This window comes from Panthera uncia, chromosome C2 (assembly GCF_023721935.1).
Source record: "Panthera uncia isolate 11264 chromosome C2, Puncia_PCG_1.0, whole genome shotgun sequence".
NCBI classification, from domain to species: domain Eukaryota; kingdom Metazoa; phylum Chordata; class Mammalia; order Carnivora; family Felidae; genus Panthera; species Panthera uncia.
The window spans coordinates 40,203,065-40,218,827 of record NC_064810.1 but is presented as its reverse complement, the minus strand read 5'-3'; the positions used below and the strand labels follow the sequence as shown (position 1 = coordinate 40,218,827).

The 15,763-nt window shown below is 36.5% G+C and overlaps 1 protein-coding gene across 2 annotated transcripts in view; it reads right to left on the bottom strand.

Moving 5' to 3' along the window:
• CSNKA2IP (casein kinase 2 subunit alpha' interacting protein) overlaps positions 1–15,763 on the bottom strand; it is a 334,276-nt gene that overhangs the window by 16,989 nt on the left and 301,524 nt on the right. For both annotated transcript variants that reach the window (XM_049628029.1, XM_049628030.1), the window contains exon 4: positions 2,864–2,949. In XM_049628029.1, the coding sequence (XP_049483986.1) occupies positions 2,864–2,949 (86 nt within the window). The remainder of the gene's footprint in view (positions 1–2,863; positions 2,950–15,763) is intronic.

The window sequence follows — 15,763 nt, the reverse complement described above, 5'->3', positions numbered from 1 at the left end:
AGCAGACCATATATTCTATAGATACAAATGCCAAATGACTCGGATTTGACTCCCAGAACACCCTATGTTCCTGTTAGAGTACCTGCCTTTTTTCTTTTTTTTCTTTTAAGTAGGCTTCACGTTTAGTGTGGAGCCCAGCACAGGGCTTGAACTCACAACCCTGAGATCAAGACCTGAGCTGATATCAGGAATCCAGCTCTTAACCTACTGAGCCACCCAGACGCCCCTAGAGTACATAACTTTAAGGAAATAAGACGTTTTTTGTCCCTTAACATCATTTCAAAATTCATTAGTGCTAAACATTCTAATTATATTGGAAATTAAAAAAAAAAAACCCTCTGTTTACATTTAAATATGATGCCAAAATATCAGCTGTCCATCATTCAAACATTTTGGGTTGCGGCACATTTTTCTGGCCCTGAGTGAGAATAGAGTAACAGATTACTCACTTGTTCCTCTTTAGACTTTTTGGATTCAGATTTTTACTCCATTAATATCACCATTTTTATTCCTTTGCTCTCTTTCATTTTATCAATAGGCGTGTGTGTTGGAAAGAATACTTATAGGTGATTAATAGGCTTTTTGAGCACAATTAATTAGTCTGCACAAATCAACAATTTAAATATTATCAGTTTTCACATAATTTTAACGAAAACTATTTTGTAGGGTGTTCCTCATCCACTTCTGAAGCAACTTTCATTGAATCACAGTCTTTGCCTTACCAAAACATTTTGTCTAATCAAACTAGCTGCTATAAATCTAGCTACCTTCACTGCAAGATACCAAAGGCACAGCTGTATTTAAATAATAAAAAAAAAAAGTTCAGGGGCGCCTGGGTGGCTCAGTCAGTTAAGTGCCAGACGTCAGCTCAGGTCATGACCTCACAGCTTGTGGGTTCGAGCCCAGTGTAGGGCTCTGTGCTGACAGTTCAGAACCTGGAGCCTGCTTTGGAGTCTGTGTCTCCCACTCTCTCTGCCCTCCCCCTGCGCTCTCTCTCTCTCTCAAAAATAAATACACATTAAAAAAAATTAAAGAAGATTTCAGCTTCACAACTACCAACTTTGGCAGAATGAAACATGTACTTTTTTCATGGAAATGGACACTCATCTGAATGACCAGTGGAAATTTAAATTCAAAGTGTTTCCAAAATCTGAAAAACATTTCCAATTTAAGATGTATTCCATTGATGCTATACTTTCAAGAATATATGGAAACTGATATGAATCTAAAGTGCCTCTAAAAAAGTCCTTTTTAGCAAAATATATTTTCATTTTAAAATTGACAAGTTTGTCATCTAATTATAAGTTTAATGGTTAAAAATATTTGTTGTTTTAGGAAATGCTGTTTTATAATACATAAAATTGAAAAACATAAGCAGAATATTTGATGTGTCATTATTATGGAATATTACAAATAATGACAACTGTAACTACATTGCCAGGAAACTTTGATCCTGTAGTTTACTTATTTGTCAGAAGTCAAACTTGAACAATTGCAAACTAAGCAAGACAATACTACTTATGACTCTAAAAAATGTCCATGATTTAGTATTGATGACGCCTTTTAAAATGAGAGTACTCAAATATGAAATAACCAGGGTTCTCCATTCCAGCGAAATGAATAAACTAGTGTATTGTGGGCAGATACTATGAAAGTTGTTTCAGACCATCTCTATCATTATACCTGCCCCCACCCCTTTCCTTAAAAGGACAGAAGAGAAAACAAAAAGCTATAGTAAAAAACAAGCAATCCGAGGCAAGTGTAACTCTCCCTTTACGTAAAAAGCATAATACTAGAGGAGTTAAAGTTTAAGTTCAAGGACCTGTTAACATACTGGCATGAACACCCAGTTCATTCTGACTTTCAGACTCTGTTTACCAAGCAGGACTCCTGGCTCTAATCATTTTTCCTTCTTCTCTTTATAGTGAAAACTGTATCTCTTACTTTAGGCTCTGATCACTAGTTTCTTTTCAGCAACATGTCCTCCCTTGATTTCTGCCTTCTCCCAGTCCTTGGATAAGCTTCTTTCTGCAAGGATCTTTATTGTGGCTGTAGTTTAAGGCATTCTTCTCCTGAGTGAGTGTCTCGGGCCCCACAGAAAGCATGGTTTCAACTAATTGGAAAAAGTGGTGTTACCAATTTCCACACCAGTCTAAACAGACATTATATCTTGTCTAACTAGGATCCCTACTATAATTATACTTACTTTAAATATTCAGATACATACATTTGTAAATAAATGGAATATACATTATAAATTAAAATAAATATGAATATATTTATTTTATAAACATATGTAAAATTTATAAAATAACTTCAAGGCAATTTCATTTTCACCAAATTAAATATTCTGAAGATCAAGAGACATTAAGTATTAGGCTTTGGTTATTTATGCAGTTTTCTTGCTCGGCTGATCATGACTGAATTTTCTAGAAGTGAGTACCTGTCTAGATACATAAAATATTCATTATTCTTTTAAGAACTCATGTTTATATCATCATTCCCACCCCCATCTCTTTTAGGAAGTAGTTTTTAGATGAAGCTGCACTTGAAGAATGTTTTAGTATTTTGTTTTCTACATTGTTTGTGGGAAAGTCAAAGAAAATTAAGGCTACGCTGTTTCTTCCTCAGCTGCTAACAGAAGTTTTGAGAGTTTCAAGTGTACTTATATTCTACTCATTAAACAAAAGTTAAAAAAAAAAAAACTTCCATGGATATCAAACACTTCTTTTTCTCTTATATATCTGTTTATGTGGAAAACAAACCTTTTGGCAATCTGTACATATTTAGGTGTGTTTTTTTTTTCCTTTTCCTTTAAGTTGAAAAACACATGATAAACATTTGTCATAAATTGTCAGCTTACCTTTCATTCTTGGGTTTGATCCAGCAAGCGCTCTCCATCACAAACTCTTCATCTGGCATATTTAACTGATGACTCTGCAGATAAAGCTGAAAGAAGATTTAATAATTCCCTTCATGTTCTAGTCTCAGGTTAAGTTGCCCTTACTTTACATTTATTTCAAATCTTTTTCTTTTCTGTGTAAGAGCCTCTAAGTTTTCCTTCTTTTTCATATGAAAAAAAAAAGATCCTTTACAAACAATTATCTCCTCTTGATTTCTATTTTTCAGTGTACTCTTCAATGTCTTTAAGAGCTTTTGCTTCCTTTTTTAAAAACAATTTTAAAGGGGCTCCAGTTAGCACTTATTTAGCAAACAAACTCTATTAAATGCTTAGTAGGTGCTAAGCACTAGACATAAAAGTATGGCTGAAACAGATGCTTATGTGAAGAACTCGTGGTAGATTAGCAATGAAATGAAAAGTGATTTCATTCAAGGAAGACTATACAGTGGAGGAAAACAAAAGAAAAACAAAAACAAAACTGTTTCCGAATTTCAGAGGCCTGGTTAAAAATTAAGGATCAGTCACTTTAAATGTACATGATACTGGCCATGTCCCTTATTCTCTCTGAATCATTACAGTGTAATCTGTAATACTGCCCCCTACAGAAGAAAAGAGAGTAAGGATCTTTCGCTATAGGTAGTGCTTTGTCCATTATCCATGATTCTTAGGTACGTATTCAGAAGACATTACAACACAAATGGAAAAGCAGTTTAAAAATGTGCATTTCTAAAAGAGCTTGTGAGAAGAATAGAAAAAATTCCTGCACTAAGATGAATATAACAAAAAAGAACAATGTGCAGTTCCACTATAACCCCAGTGGAGTGGCCCCTTTTCTCCAGGGTTATACCCACTGCAATTAAAATCCCCTGGATGTACCACAACAAGCAAGTATAAGACTCTGAAAGGCAGAAACAAGAATGTGGATTGTCTAGGGACCGTGGAACTTGAGGAGTAACACGGCGGTGGGTCCCTTGGGTTTCCTGATCGTCTCCAGAGTGCTGGAGAGGATTCCAACCCAGAACCTCCAACAGGCAAGGACAAAAACAAACAAGCAAAAAACCTACAAGCAAAGATTGTTTCCTGAAGAGACCTAACAGAACAGAAAACCACTTTTGGAAATACCCACCGTACTATAGCCAAATACCAACAGAACCCTTTCCTTCATGGTTGCCGTGGGGCTGAACATGTACTTTTTTCATGGAGATGGACACTCATCTGAATGACCAGTAGAAATTTACATTCAAAGTGTTGATCTTCCAACACTTCCACACCAAATTCGTTGGTCTTCCACCCTACACCCCCTTCACCCAAACAGAAGATTAGCTCCCCCTTTGTTCCAGCCAACACCACTGGTCTCTCTGACTGACCAGTGGTGTTGGCTGGAACAAACGGGGAGCTAATCTTCCGCCCCCCACCTGGTGGAAGGAGGTACTGCTCCAATTCTCCTGCTGCCTGTGTTGGCAAACCAAGTAGGAAGTTGATTTTCCACCCACTCTTTTTTTTTTCCCCCTGTAAAACTAAAATAATAGACCAAAGGCTGAATAGTGTTTTCATACACTATACTGCCCGCCACCGGCTTAACTTTTTAAAATCCATTTCTTCTGATTTCACCACTTAAGGCTTTTTTATACTACGCTCTAACATTAGCAATAACCTTGCTATATTTTCTAAAACGCTACTTTATTTCCTTCTGCAACACCTTTCTCATTCTTTCTATTAAAACAAGCAAACAACAACAAAAAATCAAACTTCCCTAACTAAAAGTGAAGTGCTATAAGAGTTTCCACTAAAACAATCTGTCCAAAATGCTGATTTTAAATTATTTATAGATTTATAGTAATTTTTGCTTCAAGCTTACTATATTTTAGAAATGGATGTATATCTGTATTTGCTTTTATGTCTATAAATGTTATTAACAGCAGATTTAAGTTTAGAAGCATAAGTAATATATCAGAGCAACACTGGGAACTTAGAATTAATATTTGGTGCTATCAAGATTAACAAGTACATTTCTATTATTACATTTTTGAGGAAACTCCATACTGTTTTCCATAGCAGCTACGCCATTTTACATTCCCACCAACAGTGTACAAAAGTTCCCTTTCTTCACATTCTCACCAACACTTGTTATTTATTTTATTTTATTTTTTAAATAACAGGCATCCTAACAGATCTGAGGTGGTAACGGATTGTGGTTGTGATTTGGCATTTTCCTAATGATTAGTAATTCTGAGCATCTTTTCATATATTTCAGTCTGTTTTTATGCCAATATTGTACTGTTTTAATAATTTAAAATAATTCCATATGATCCAGCAATTCCACTTCTGGATATATATCCAAGAGAATTGAAATCAGGATCTCAAAGAGGTAGCCACATTTCAATGTTTACTGCAATATCATTCATAGCAACCAACCTAGAAAAACAATATAAATGTCCATCAATGAATAAAAGAACCTCAAAATGTGGTATATATGTACAAGCGAGTATTATTCAGTGATAAACAGAAGACAATTCTGTGATATGCCACAATATGGACGAGCCTAGAGGATTGTATGCAAAGTGAAATAGGCCAGTCATAGAAGGACAAATACTATATGATTCTACTTATAAGGTTTCTAAAATAATCAACCTCATCAAAACAGTGCAATGGTGGTTGCCCAGGGCTGGGGGCAACTGAGGAGCTGGTATTTTACACATATGAAGTTTCAGTTATGCAACGTAAGTTCTAGAGATTTGCTGTACGACATCGTGCCTACAGTTAACAATACTGTATTATGTACTCGAAAGTTTATTAAGAGGGTAGATCTCATGTTCTTGCCACAATTAAACATAAATAAATAAGTGAAAGTGGTGTGGGTTTTTTTTTTTTTTTTTTTTTAAGACCAAATAAGTAGAGTATACTAAGGGTGCCTCAATGGCTCAGTTGGTTAAGCCTCCGACTTCGGCTGAGGTCATGATCTCACAGTTCTGGGTTCGAGTCCCACGTCAGGCTCAGGCCTGGAGCCTGCTTCAGATTCTATGTCTCCTTCTCCCTCTCTGCCCCTTTCCCACTCATGCTCTGTCTCTCTCTCTTTCTCTCTGAGAGATGAACAAACATTTAAAAAATCTTTAGAATGTACTAAAAAAATGCCTTAAATTGTAATTCTAGGACTGTGGCCACACCATTTTCGCAATGTCATTTTAACTTAAACTCAGAAAGGTGTTGCTGATAATTTTCATCTCAGTTTTTCACTTCATGATACAGTTAATAAACATCAATAGATACTAAAAATGTCATCTCCTTCATACAGATTTGGTCTTTTTTTTAAGAAATATTATTTTAAAAATATTTTGTTTAATTTTTTTAAACTATATGATTTTTGTACAAAGTGTGTTTCATCTATACATTATGGAATTTCACTGAAGATTTAAAAAGATTCTGTTCAACTTATAAGAATTCTTCATATAAACAAATTACTGTGGAAATTTAAACATATACATCATTTATAATGTGATTAGCTGTTTGCAAGCTGATAGGTTTGCAAGTACCCCAGATTGGATTTCCTTGGCTTCCCTCAGTTGACTTTACTGTGTCTCATATCAAAGCACATAGCTTTTTATCTCACCCCTATTTCACAGGGTCAAGAATTGATATTAACCCTTTTCCAAATGAACAACTACAACTAAAAAGTCACATAGCAAAAATATGTCCACAGGATATAAAGAAAGGTAGAAGGGTAAAAGGGTAGAAGGGTGGCTTTTTTGAGAAATAACCAAGTGGGAAAAAAAATGATATTTTTAGATTCCTAAGTATCTTGAAAGAGAAAAAAAAAAAAAAAAAAACAAAGCAAGAACAAATGATAGGCTCTTGCCTGGAACTGACACTTGCACCAAAAGGAAAATGCAATGAAGAAAATGAAAAGCTGCTCAGTGACCTTTCCTTTAATGCACCAAAGATAAGGTTTGCTTGTTCTTTCTAATAATGTGGCTGGTAAAATAAGAATTCTTATACTTGACACTCTTCAGTTTCTCCTATTGTACAGAGAATTGCATATTACCTTTCAGTGTTTTAAATATAAAATATAAAAAAAATCTTTGTGGCAATCATAGTTTTAGCTACTTAAATCCCATTCACTTATAAAGCTGATGACACACAAACTGTTATCCTACTAAAGCGAAATGAAGGATTGGAGAGAGAGAGAGATGATGGAGCTCCCCAAGAAAAACACATGGATCGGTACCTGGGTTCCCGGAGCTCCAAGGATAGTGCAGAATGTGGCAAAGAAGGAAGAGAATTCAGAGAGAAAGAGGATTCTTTAATTACATTTGATGCAAGATGTTCACCAATGCTCCAGGGAAAAAAAGAATAAAAGTAGTAGTAATAATAATAAGAGCTATGGTACAATAAAAACGACTGCTAACAAATACTAAGCACTCCCTTTCTCTTAGGCACTGTATTCTAAACAATTCATTTCATTTAATTCTTTCAATAACTCTAGTTCTAGGGTTTCGAATAATGAAATTAAGGCATAGGAAGGTTGAAAAGTTTATTTAAGATTACACAATTATCAGGTAGCAGCAATGGGCTCCAAACTAAGGCAATCTGGTGTTTGAATCTATGCTTTTTACCAGTATATTATATTGTGTTTACTGAGATCTAAATATCAAAACACTTAATTTTTTCCCTCAGTAAATGCTACATAATTAAATCCATAGGATGGGTACATTCTTTACATTTGTTTAAAATATTGATATATAAGTTACAAGTAAAATAAGGCCTTTAGTTTACACAGGGACTATTTATCTAGAGTTTCTTCCATAAAGTCAACTGCGGTTAAAATATTCTGGTCCTATATTGAACACCAGGCTGATTAAATTGTCCTGCACAGAATGCCTGAATGAAATACCTTCCTTCAAGACAATGCCACATGCACAGATTTGTGCTCCTTGGAAATTGTAAGTGACTCAGTGATAACTGCTAAATTATACAGTGAATTTTTCGGAAATGTTCCATTTTCATATAGTCAATCTCCAATGGGTTGCAACAGGATTACCAGTAGTAGATTATGTAAACTTGTTAATATCTCTCATTCTTACACTCAGAGGAATGCATTTCTCAATGCTTATTGTTTAAAACATAAAATCAATAATACATTGCTGAAACCATCTGATATGTATTCCCTGTAGTGCTTTATTAATGCTACTTTTATTCATCCTGTATGCAAAATAGAAGTGATTGCTTGTTATACAGTTATTCTTTGTTGCTTATCATACTTCTTAAAAGCTTGCTCATGCTGTGCGAATCAATAAAAAATAGTTTATCACAAATACCACATTAAAATAATTGCTGTTTTTCATAGAAAAAATTAATTATCTGAAATATTTGGATTTTATTTCTTTATTTCTTTCATTTCCTCTTCTTCAAAAGAAAAATTAAAAAATAATCAAAGCATTCCTTGCCAGGACTCAGGGATTCTGAAGGCTCTCATATTTCATGAACACTATTATATTGATCTTTTCCAAGACACATTCACATTATGACTTATTTTTCACTATCAACTGTTCTACCTGATAGATTAAAATTATCCATACCACCACATACCATATGTTTTCTATGGTTAAAAGACCCGAGGGGTGCCTGGGTGGCTCAATTGGTTAAGTGTCTGACTCTTGATCTCAGCTCGCGTTATGACCTCATGGTTTGTGAGATTGAGGCCCACATCAGTCTCTGTACCGACAGCATGGAGCCTGCTTGGGATTCTCTCTCTCTCTCTCTCTCTCTCTCTCTCTCTCTCTCTATCCCTCAATAAAAAAACATTTTTAAAAAATCTTTTTAAAAAGCCAATAATAATAAAATTTGCATGACATTTTACACTTTACACAGCTTTTTTACAACCTATTCACAACACTTCTAGATAGATCCAGTATGATTTTCAGGTTTCCACAAATGTGTCCTCATTACATCCACAAACTGGCTTCCATCTATTCCTACTCCAGTTAAATTAGCCTGCAGAATACTCTTTCTAGCGGCGCCTGGGTGGCTTAGATGGTTAAGCTCCAGATTCTTTCTCCCTCTCTCTCTGCCCCTCCCCCACGTCCATGCACCCCAAGCTCACTCACACTCTCTCTCACTCAAAATAAACACATAAAATTTAAGAAAAAAGAAAAAAAAAACACTCTTTCTATAGAGCTACTAACTTCCCTTTGCATATGCCATGCCTTATGCCTACTATTTTTACCTTTATACCAAATATTTCCTGTCACTTAAGACCCAGTTCAGATATCTCCTCTTCTACAAGAATTTGCCTATTTCCTCCATTTGTTAGTGATATATTTCCCTCTTCTGGAATGCTAGAGCATATTATCTCTTACGGTGTGTTCCCTGCTCTCTTATTTAAAATTAATGAGATATATGTATTATCTCACCTTTACATGGTAGACTTATTAAGCACAGCATTCTGTTCTTTTTCTTTCCTCCTCTAGAAGCATCTAGCATAGTACACATTGTAGGAATTCCAAATATTTATGTGGAAAGATAAACTTTCAGAAAAAAATACATAGACAAAAATGCATCTCACAGCTGTGGGAGAACTCAACCTAGGAATTCGGACTCTTAAACTTTTATGTGGAAAAGACATAATGCTAGATGACCACTAAAAGCCAAAGTATTACCATGTTCTAAAATCAAGCCACTCTGGGGCGCCTGGGTGGCTCAGTCGGTTAAGGGTCCGACTTCAGCCCAGGTCATGATCTTGCGGTTCGTGAGTTCGAGCCCCGCGTCAGGCTCTGGGCTGATGGCTCAGAGCCTGGAGCCTGCTTCCGATTCTGTGTCACCCTCTCTCTCTGCCCCTCCCCTGTTCATGCTCTGTCTCTGTCTGTCCCAAAAATAAATAAACGTTAAAAAAAAAATTAAAAAAATAAAATAAAATCAAGCCACTCTACCCTCAAGCTTAGTGCAATCATTTTATCTGGAACATATCTGGATCTCACGATTTGTAGCTGCAAATTCATGCTTTGAATTCCCTTCTTCGTTGTGCTTTCATTGTTTGTCATGTACTTTCTTAGATTTCTTTGGGGTACGGTATTTTTAACATTATTTCACCTTAAAATTTGCATGTCAATCTAAAACCCTCCTTGATGGCTGAATCAAATACATGCAAATGAACAAAAGTATAAACAAAAAAACTATTTCGGAAGTAGTCATTGGAGATATTGTTAATAGAAAATAGAGGAATTGATGTAATTATCCTGACCTTAATTTTGGTTTTCAACATAGTCCATTTGAGTGTAGCATGTATTTCTTTTAACGTTGACCAGAAATTTGAAATACTATAAAATATTTAAGCTTGGACAAAACTGTAAAGAAATGGTGTTATAATTAGAACAAAACATATTGTGAACTGGAAATCTACTGGGCTTTTGGGCCTGAGTTGGAAGTCCATATTTTCTGCTTCATATCATTATTACAGCGTGCATTAGCTGCACCCTTTTATAGGCCGTCCTTTTTTTTTTTCTAGGAACCACTGGTGCTTTTAAATCATTCTTTTCAAGGAACTCATGCAATTGCCACACTTTGTAGGCAACAACTGTAATTCTAAAACGTGTCCAAATCTGTCACAGATCTGCTTTATTATTTAGTTAAACTTGAAAATAAAAGATATTTTCTCTCTATCCAAAGGCATTTTTGTAGAAGAAATTACATACAAACATACAACACAAAAGAAACTGAACGAGAAAAGAAAATTGACATTTTGATTTGTGGACTCTCCAGTAGGTCTATCATTCATCCAGAAAAATATCACTATTGTCACTCTTCTCAGGCAGGGAGACTAATTGGTGCAGCTGTGGCAGAACACAGTCTGTCTGCAGGGAAAGCTGCCTTGCAAAGAAATGGAACACGCTAAAGGACTTGCAGGTGTTACGAATTGAGTCTCAAAGATGAGACTCTGTCTGATTAAAAGGAGCTAAAGATGTATAGACCTGTCTTTCTAAACACGGAGTTACTAATATGCTTTTTTGTCTGGATAACAGTTCATTTGTGGAGCAAATATTTTTGAATTTGTGCTCTGTACAAAGCAGTGTGCTACTTACTTCCTTTAGCTTAACAAGCAAACCAAATTTGACATGTTGGAAAAGATGGTGGAGAATCAACATGGAAATGAACTCACTCCCTGAGTCATGCAGGGCCTTGTTTTGGTTTTCTTTTTTGTGATCTGGCTCCCATCGAAGTCATTCTAGAATCCATAAAGGTGATAGTGACAGCTAACATTTACCAAGGTGCAGAAAGGCGAAATCATTTGCCCAAGGTCAAATGCAGGCTTCCAGATCTCCAGTTCGGTGGAACATTGACTTTACCCGAATCTGTGAACCAGTCAGATAAGACTGCATGGCCACAGCATCCTCTTACACTACTTTGGTGCTTTAATAAGAATTATGATGTATGCTTTCAGGATAGTGGGATCTTGTCCACCAGCCCGGAGGCCAGGTGAGAGAAGGAGGAGTAAGACCAGTCCTTCACTGCAATGCAAGAGGTTGGGAATTTTCCTAGAAGCAAGAAAAAGTCTTAGAACCCGTATTTTCCACCTAAAAGATTGATTTACCCACCATTCCTCCTGGCGTTTGAAAGGAAAACATTGCATATAAAATAAGAAAGCTTATCATTTGGGCAATCTTGAGGTTTTTTTGTTTTGTTTTGTTTTTTAAGCTCTGGAAGTTTCAGTTTTTATCAGTATCCTCGGACTACCTTTATTAATGCATGTCTTACGCTGTACTTATTTTCTTTCTTAGCTAGGTGTTCTTAAGGACAAAAAGCATGTTTTATTTATCCGTGTAAGTCTGAAGCCTGCACCAGGACATCTCAAACATTAGATGATAAATGACCATCAAATCAAAGAATAACACAAGGATAAAATATTCTCCTTATCTACCTCATGGAATTACTATAAATATTAAACGGAAACATTGTGAAAACACTGTAAAACTTTTAAAAGCTATGTAATATAAGTGAGCATAACACATGCTTATAAAATCATTATGTTAAATGTTATTTATCTGTTCACATCATTCTTATAAAAAAACTGATAAGGGAGGTATTATTGTTATCCCCTTTTTAAGGATGTGAGAGCTGAGCCACAGAGAGATGGACAAAAATGCCCAACGCAACTTAACCAGTACTTGCTAAAGCTGGGATGTGAGCCCCTCCAGTCCAAAACCAGAACCTGTGCTCTTAACCAATGCCTATTATTGCAATCAGGTTGATTTATATATTGCTTATCAATGTCTCTATGTTTCTCAATTAAAATATCAAATGGCTAAAAAAGAATGTAGTTGATGAAGGCTTATGTTGAGATGACCACTGAGATGTGAGTCAGGCAGACCCACCAAACGCTCATTACCCTACTCTTGCTGCATAATCTTAAACTTCTCACTGAATATACCACAGACTTGGTTTCCTCATCTGTGAAATGGATGTAAGATTTATGTATGAGATTAATCTACAGGTTTTATTATATGGCACCTGGTAGGACTTCAGTAATACATAGGTGCCATTATTATTATCATTTTTGTTATTATCTTTCTTTTTTCTTTCTTCCTTTCTTTCATGCTTTATGTACTAATTCTTTCAACACTTATGGATTGTGCACCTACTGTGTGTCAAGTACTAGGGATGCATAGGAGAATAAAACAGATCAACACATTTTTGCACATAGAGCTTACCAGCTAGTAGAAAGAGATATGGAGAAAAATATAAAGCAGGCAAGTTGCATAGGGTGTCCCAGGAGAGAGGGGGTATTAATTTTAGTAAGGTGGTAAGAAAAGATTGCACTAAAAAAGGGACCTTTCAAAGAACACTTGAAAGAGATAAGAGAGGGAAATCATGTGAAGATTCTAAGGAACAGCATTTTGGGCAGAGGGTAGAGCAGGTATAAGAGGGCTGGGGTGGGATCTTGGCTTGTTTGAAGAACAGCAAGAAAGCCACTGTGGATGGAGTCGTCTGAGGGAAGGGGATGGAAATAGGACTGAAGTCAGGGAATTAGAGTCCATTGTAAGCATTTTGAGTTTTATCCCAAGTCAAGTAGGGCACTTCTGAAGTATTTTGAGAACAGAGCCATAAGCTGATAACTTGGGCTGGCATATTAAGTAGGCAGAGATGGTGGAGAAGGAGGGTGATGGCAAGAAGCCAATTTGGAAGCTTTTGCAATAACCCTGCTGAGAGATAATAATTTCTTGGGCCAGACTTTGTGGCAATGGGGAAGTTGAGGACAACCACTTAGGTCATGCTGACATTTGACTCCTTCCATTGGCCCCAAAGCAACGAGACAACGTGAAGGCAGATTTTGAGAAGGGTAAGAGGCATCTGGCATCACCTCAGATGAATTATTTACACAGTGTACAAGCAAGAGAAGTGGTTACCTTCTAGCTAAGGGGATTAGGTCGCTTATACTGTCCAGAAGGTTCAGAGAAATTTGGAGGTTCTGGGTTCTCAAACACATCAAACTGCTCCCAACCTGGGTCTCTTTCTTTGTCAGAGTCCTGAATGTAGCATGGAAGACTTGCCAGGATTATAAATTCAGTTTACTTGGAAACTTTGTTATTCTCAAAATTTGATCTGGGGCCTCATTTTTAGCACAACCTGCTCTCTGGCTACAGGAGATGAGGGTGTTTTACATACTGCTGTCAAAGTCTTTTGATTCCCACACTGTGCCCTGAGCTGATAGCTGGCTGATTTGGTTGTATTAGTTCCTTCCTTCCGTGAATCAAAGGCACTTAAGAACAACCAATCACCTCCATAGTCCTTATAACTACCACTACCCTCGCAAAAGTAGCTTATTTCAGAGCAATAATTATAAGGACTGGAGTGATAGCAGGAGACTCTAGATGGAAAAGGAGGAAGTGAAGCAGTTCTGACTTATCATCAAGCAAGCTATCCCTACAACTAACTAGACCTTAATCCCACTGGAAAACTCTGGAAGCTGATGTAGAATTCATCTCCCAGAGTTAACCCAGCAGGAGAACAACAAACTGAGGTATTTACACATAGACTCCCAATAGTCACTGGTTCCAGGCTGCTCCCTGAGACGTTCATTCTCTGGCACTTACTTCCTGATATGCCCATGGTACAATGAAAGGAAGCCACTTGAGAAAGGCTTCAGGCAATGAGTTACAGATGCTGGTAACTGGAAGTCAGTCTGTTGTGCACTACAACAGTAAGGTCCCAGGTATGTGGGCAGGGCAGGGCACTGACAGTGTCTAGCATAGCATTCTACTTTTGATGAACATCTGGGTAGCTTCTAGGTTTTTGCTTTTCTGATTCATGCTGCTGGGAACATTCTTGTACATGCCTTTTAGTGAGCACATGTGTGTGATTATATTGGGCATCTATCTGGAACAGCAATTACTGGTCGTGGAGTATACATTATGTTCAGCATCTTAGATACTATCAAACATTTCTCTGAAAGTGTTATACCAATTCACACTCTCAGGACAGTATGGGAGAATTGCCCTTCTTCCATGTTGTTGGTAACAATTGATACTGTCTTTTCTCATTTTAGCCATTTTTTTGGAATGTGTTATTGCACATGTAGGGTTCTTATTTGCTTTTCACTGACTATTAATGAAATTGTGTGTCTTTTCACATTTGAAAATGGCACACCTCTATTGCAAAGTGCCTATTCAAATAAGTATCTTTAATTGAACAATGGTGTGCTATAATTTTGATTTTCTTCTTTTTTAATTCATCATATTTCTATATTCTTTACATCTATCAGTGTTTTACCTATAGATATAATGTATTCATTTTATCCATTCAATATCATGCTGAACCACATAGTGTTCATCCAGTCCCATAGAGGTGGGCACAAATTTAGCTTCCTTTGTTTCCCTCATTCTCTCTCTCTGACGAAAATGATGTGAAAAACCATCCTCATTCACGATTTCTTTTGACCATTGTGAGCGTTCCTTTGGGTTACATCCCAAGAACAGGAATGCCTGTATTGTGAGCTATATGCCAACTAACATTCAAAGAATACTGTGAATTTGAGAGTAGCAATTTCACGTTCCCCACGAAGCACCTGAGTGTTCATCTTTTCTCATATCCTTGGCCAGGCAGTTCTAGTTTTCAATTTTCTCATTGTTGCTTCAAATTTCTATTGTTTGCTTTCAATTTCCTCATTGTTGCTTTTTTTCTGATTACTGGTAAACTTGAGCATCTCTCTCTCTGTGTATTGATAGAATAGCCTCATAACAGGTAATGTAATACAAGTATGAAGCAGGTTTATTGGAGTTCTTATGCAGAAGTTGATTATATGTAGTCTCCTGAGTCCTCACTAGCCCACTAGCCTAGTACAGCTGGGCATAATGTAGCTAGCACATTGTAGCTTGTGCTCCAAGAAATTCCATTAACCTTCTTCTTCACATGTTTACTGGGAAATTGGGAGGAGACAGAAAGCACCTGATTAATTATGTAATGTTGAGAATCATAAGATCTTGACCTTTCCATTCTTGGAGGTGTCCTTACTGGTGAAAGGAAGAGCTTGACTTCCCGAGTCTATAGGAATTTGATTCCCAGTGCTGGTATTAGAAGGAGACCTTGTGGACTCTTGTACTGAACCAGTTGATTACTATGGTAGCTGAGTGGGAAGCTTCTTGGGTCATCCATCCATCCATCCATCTACCCATCTATCCAACTAATGGCCCTGCATCTTCTTATTCACCAACTGGTCCCTAGGAGAAGAATGGGTTAAACAAAAATTTTCCCATCAGGAAATTAATTGAACTTCCAGTGAAGCTTCTAGCTTCTCTTGAAAATCATGGAGATGATATTCTATAATCATGGAGGCAACAAAATTATTAAAATTCTCAGAAGGATATGTGAAGCTTA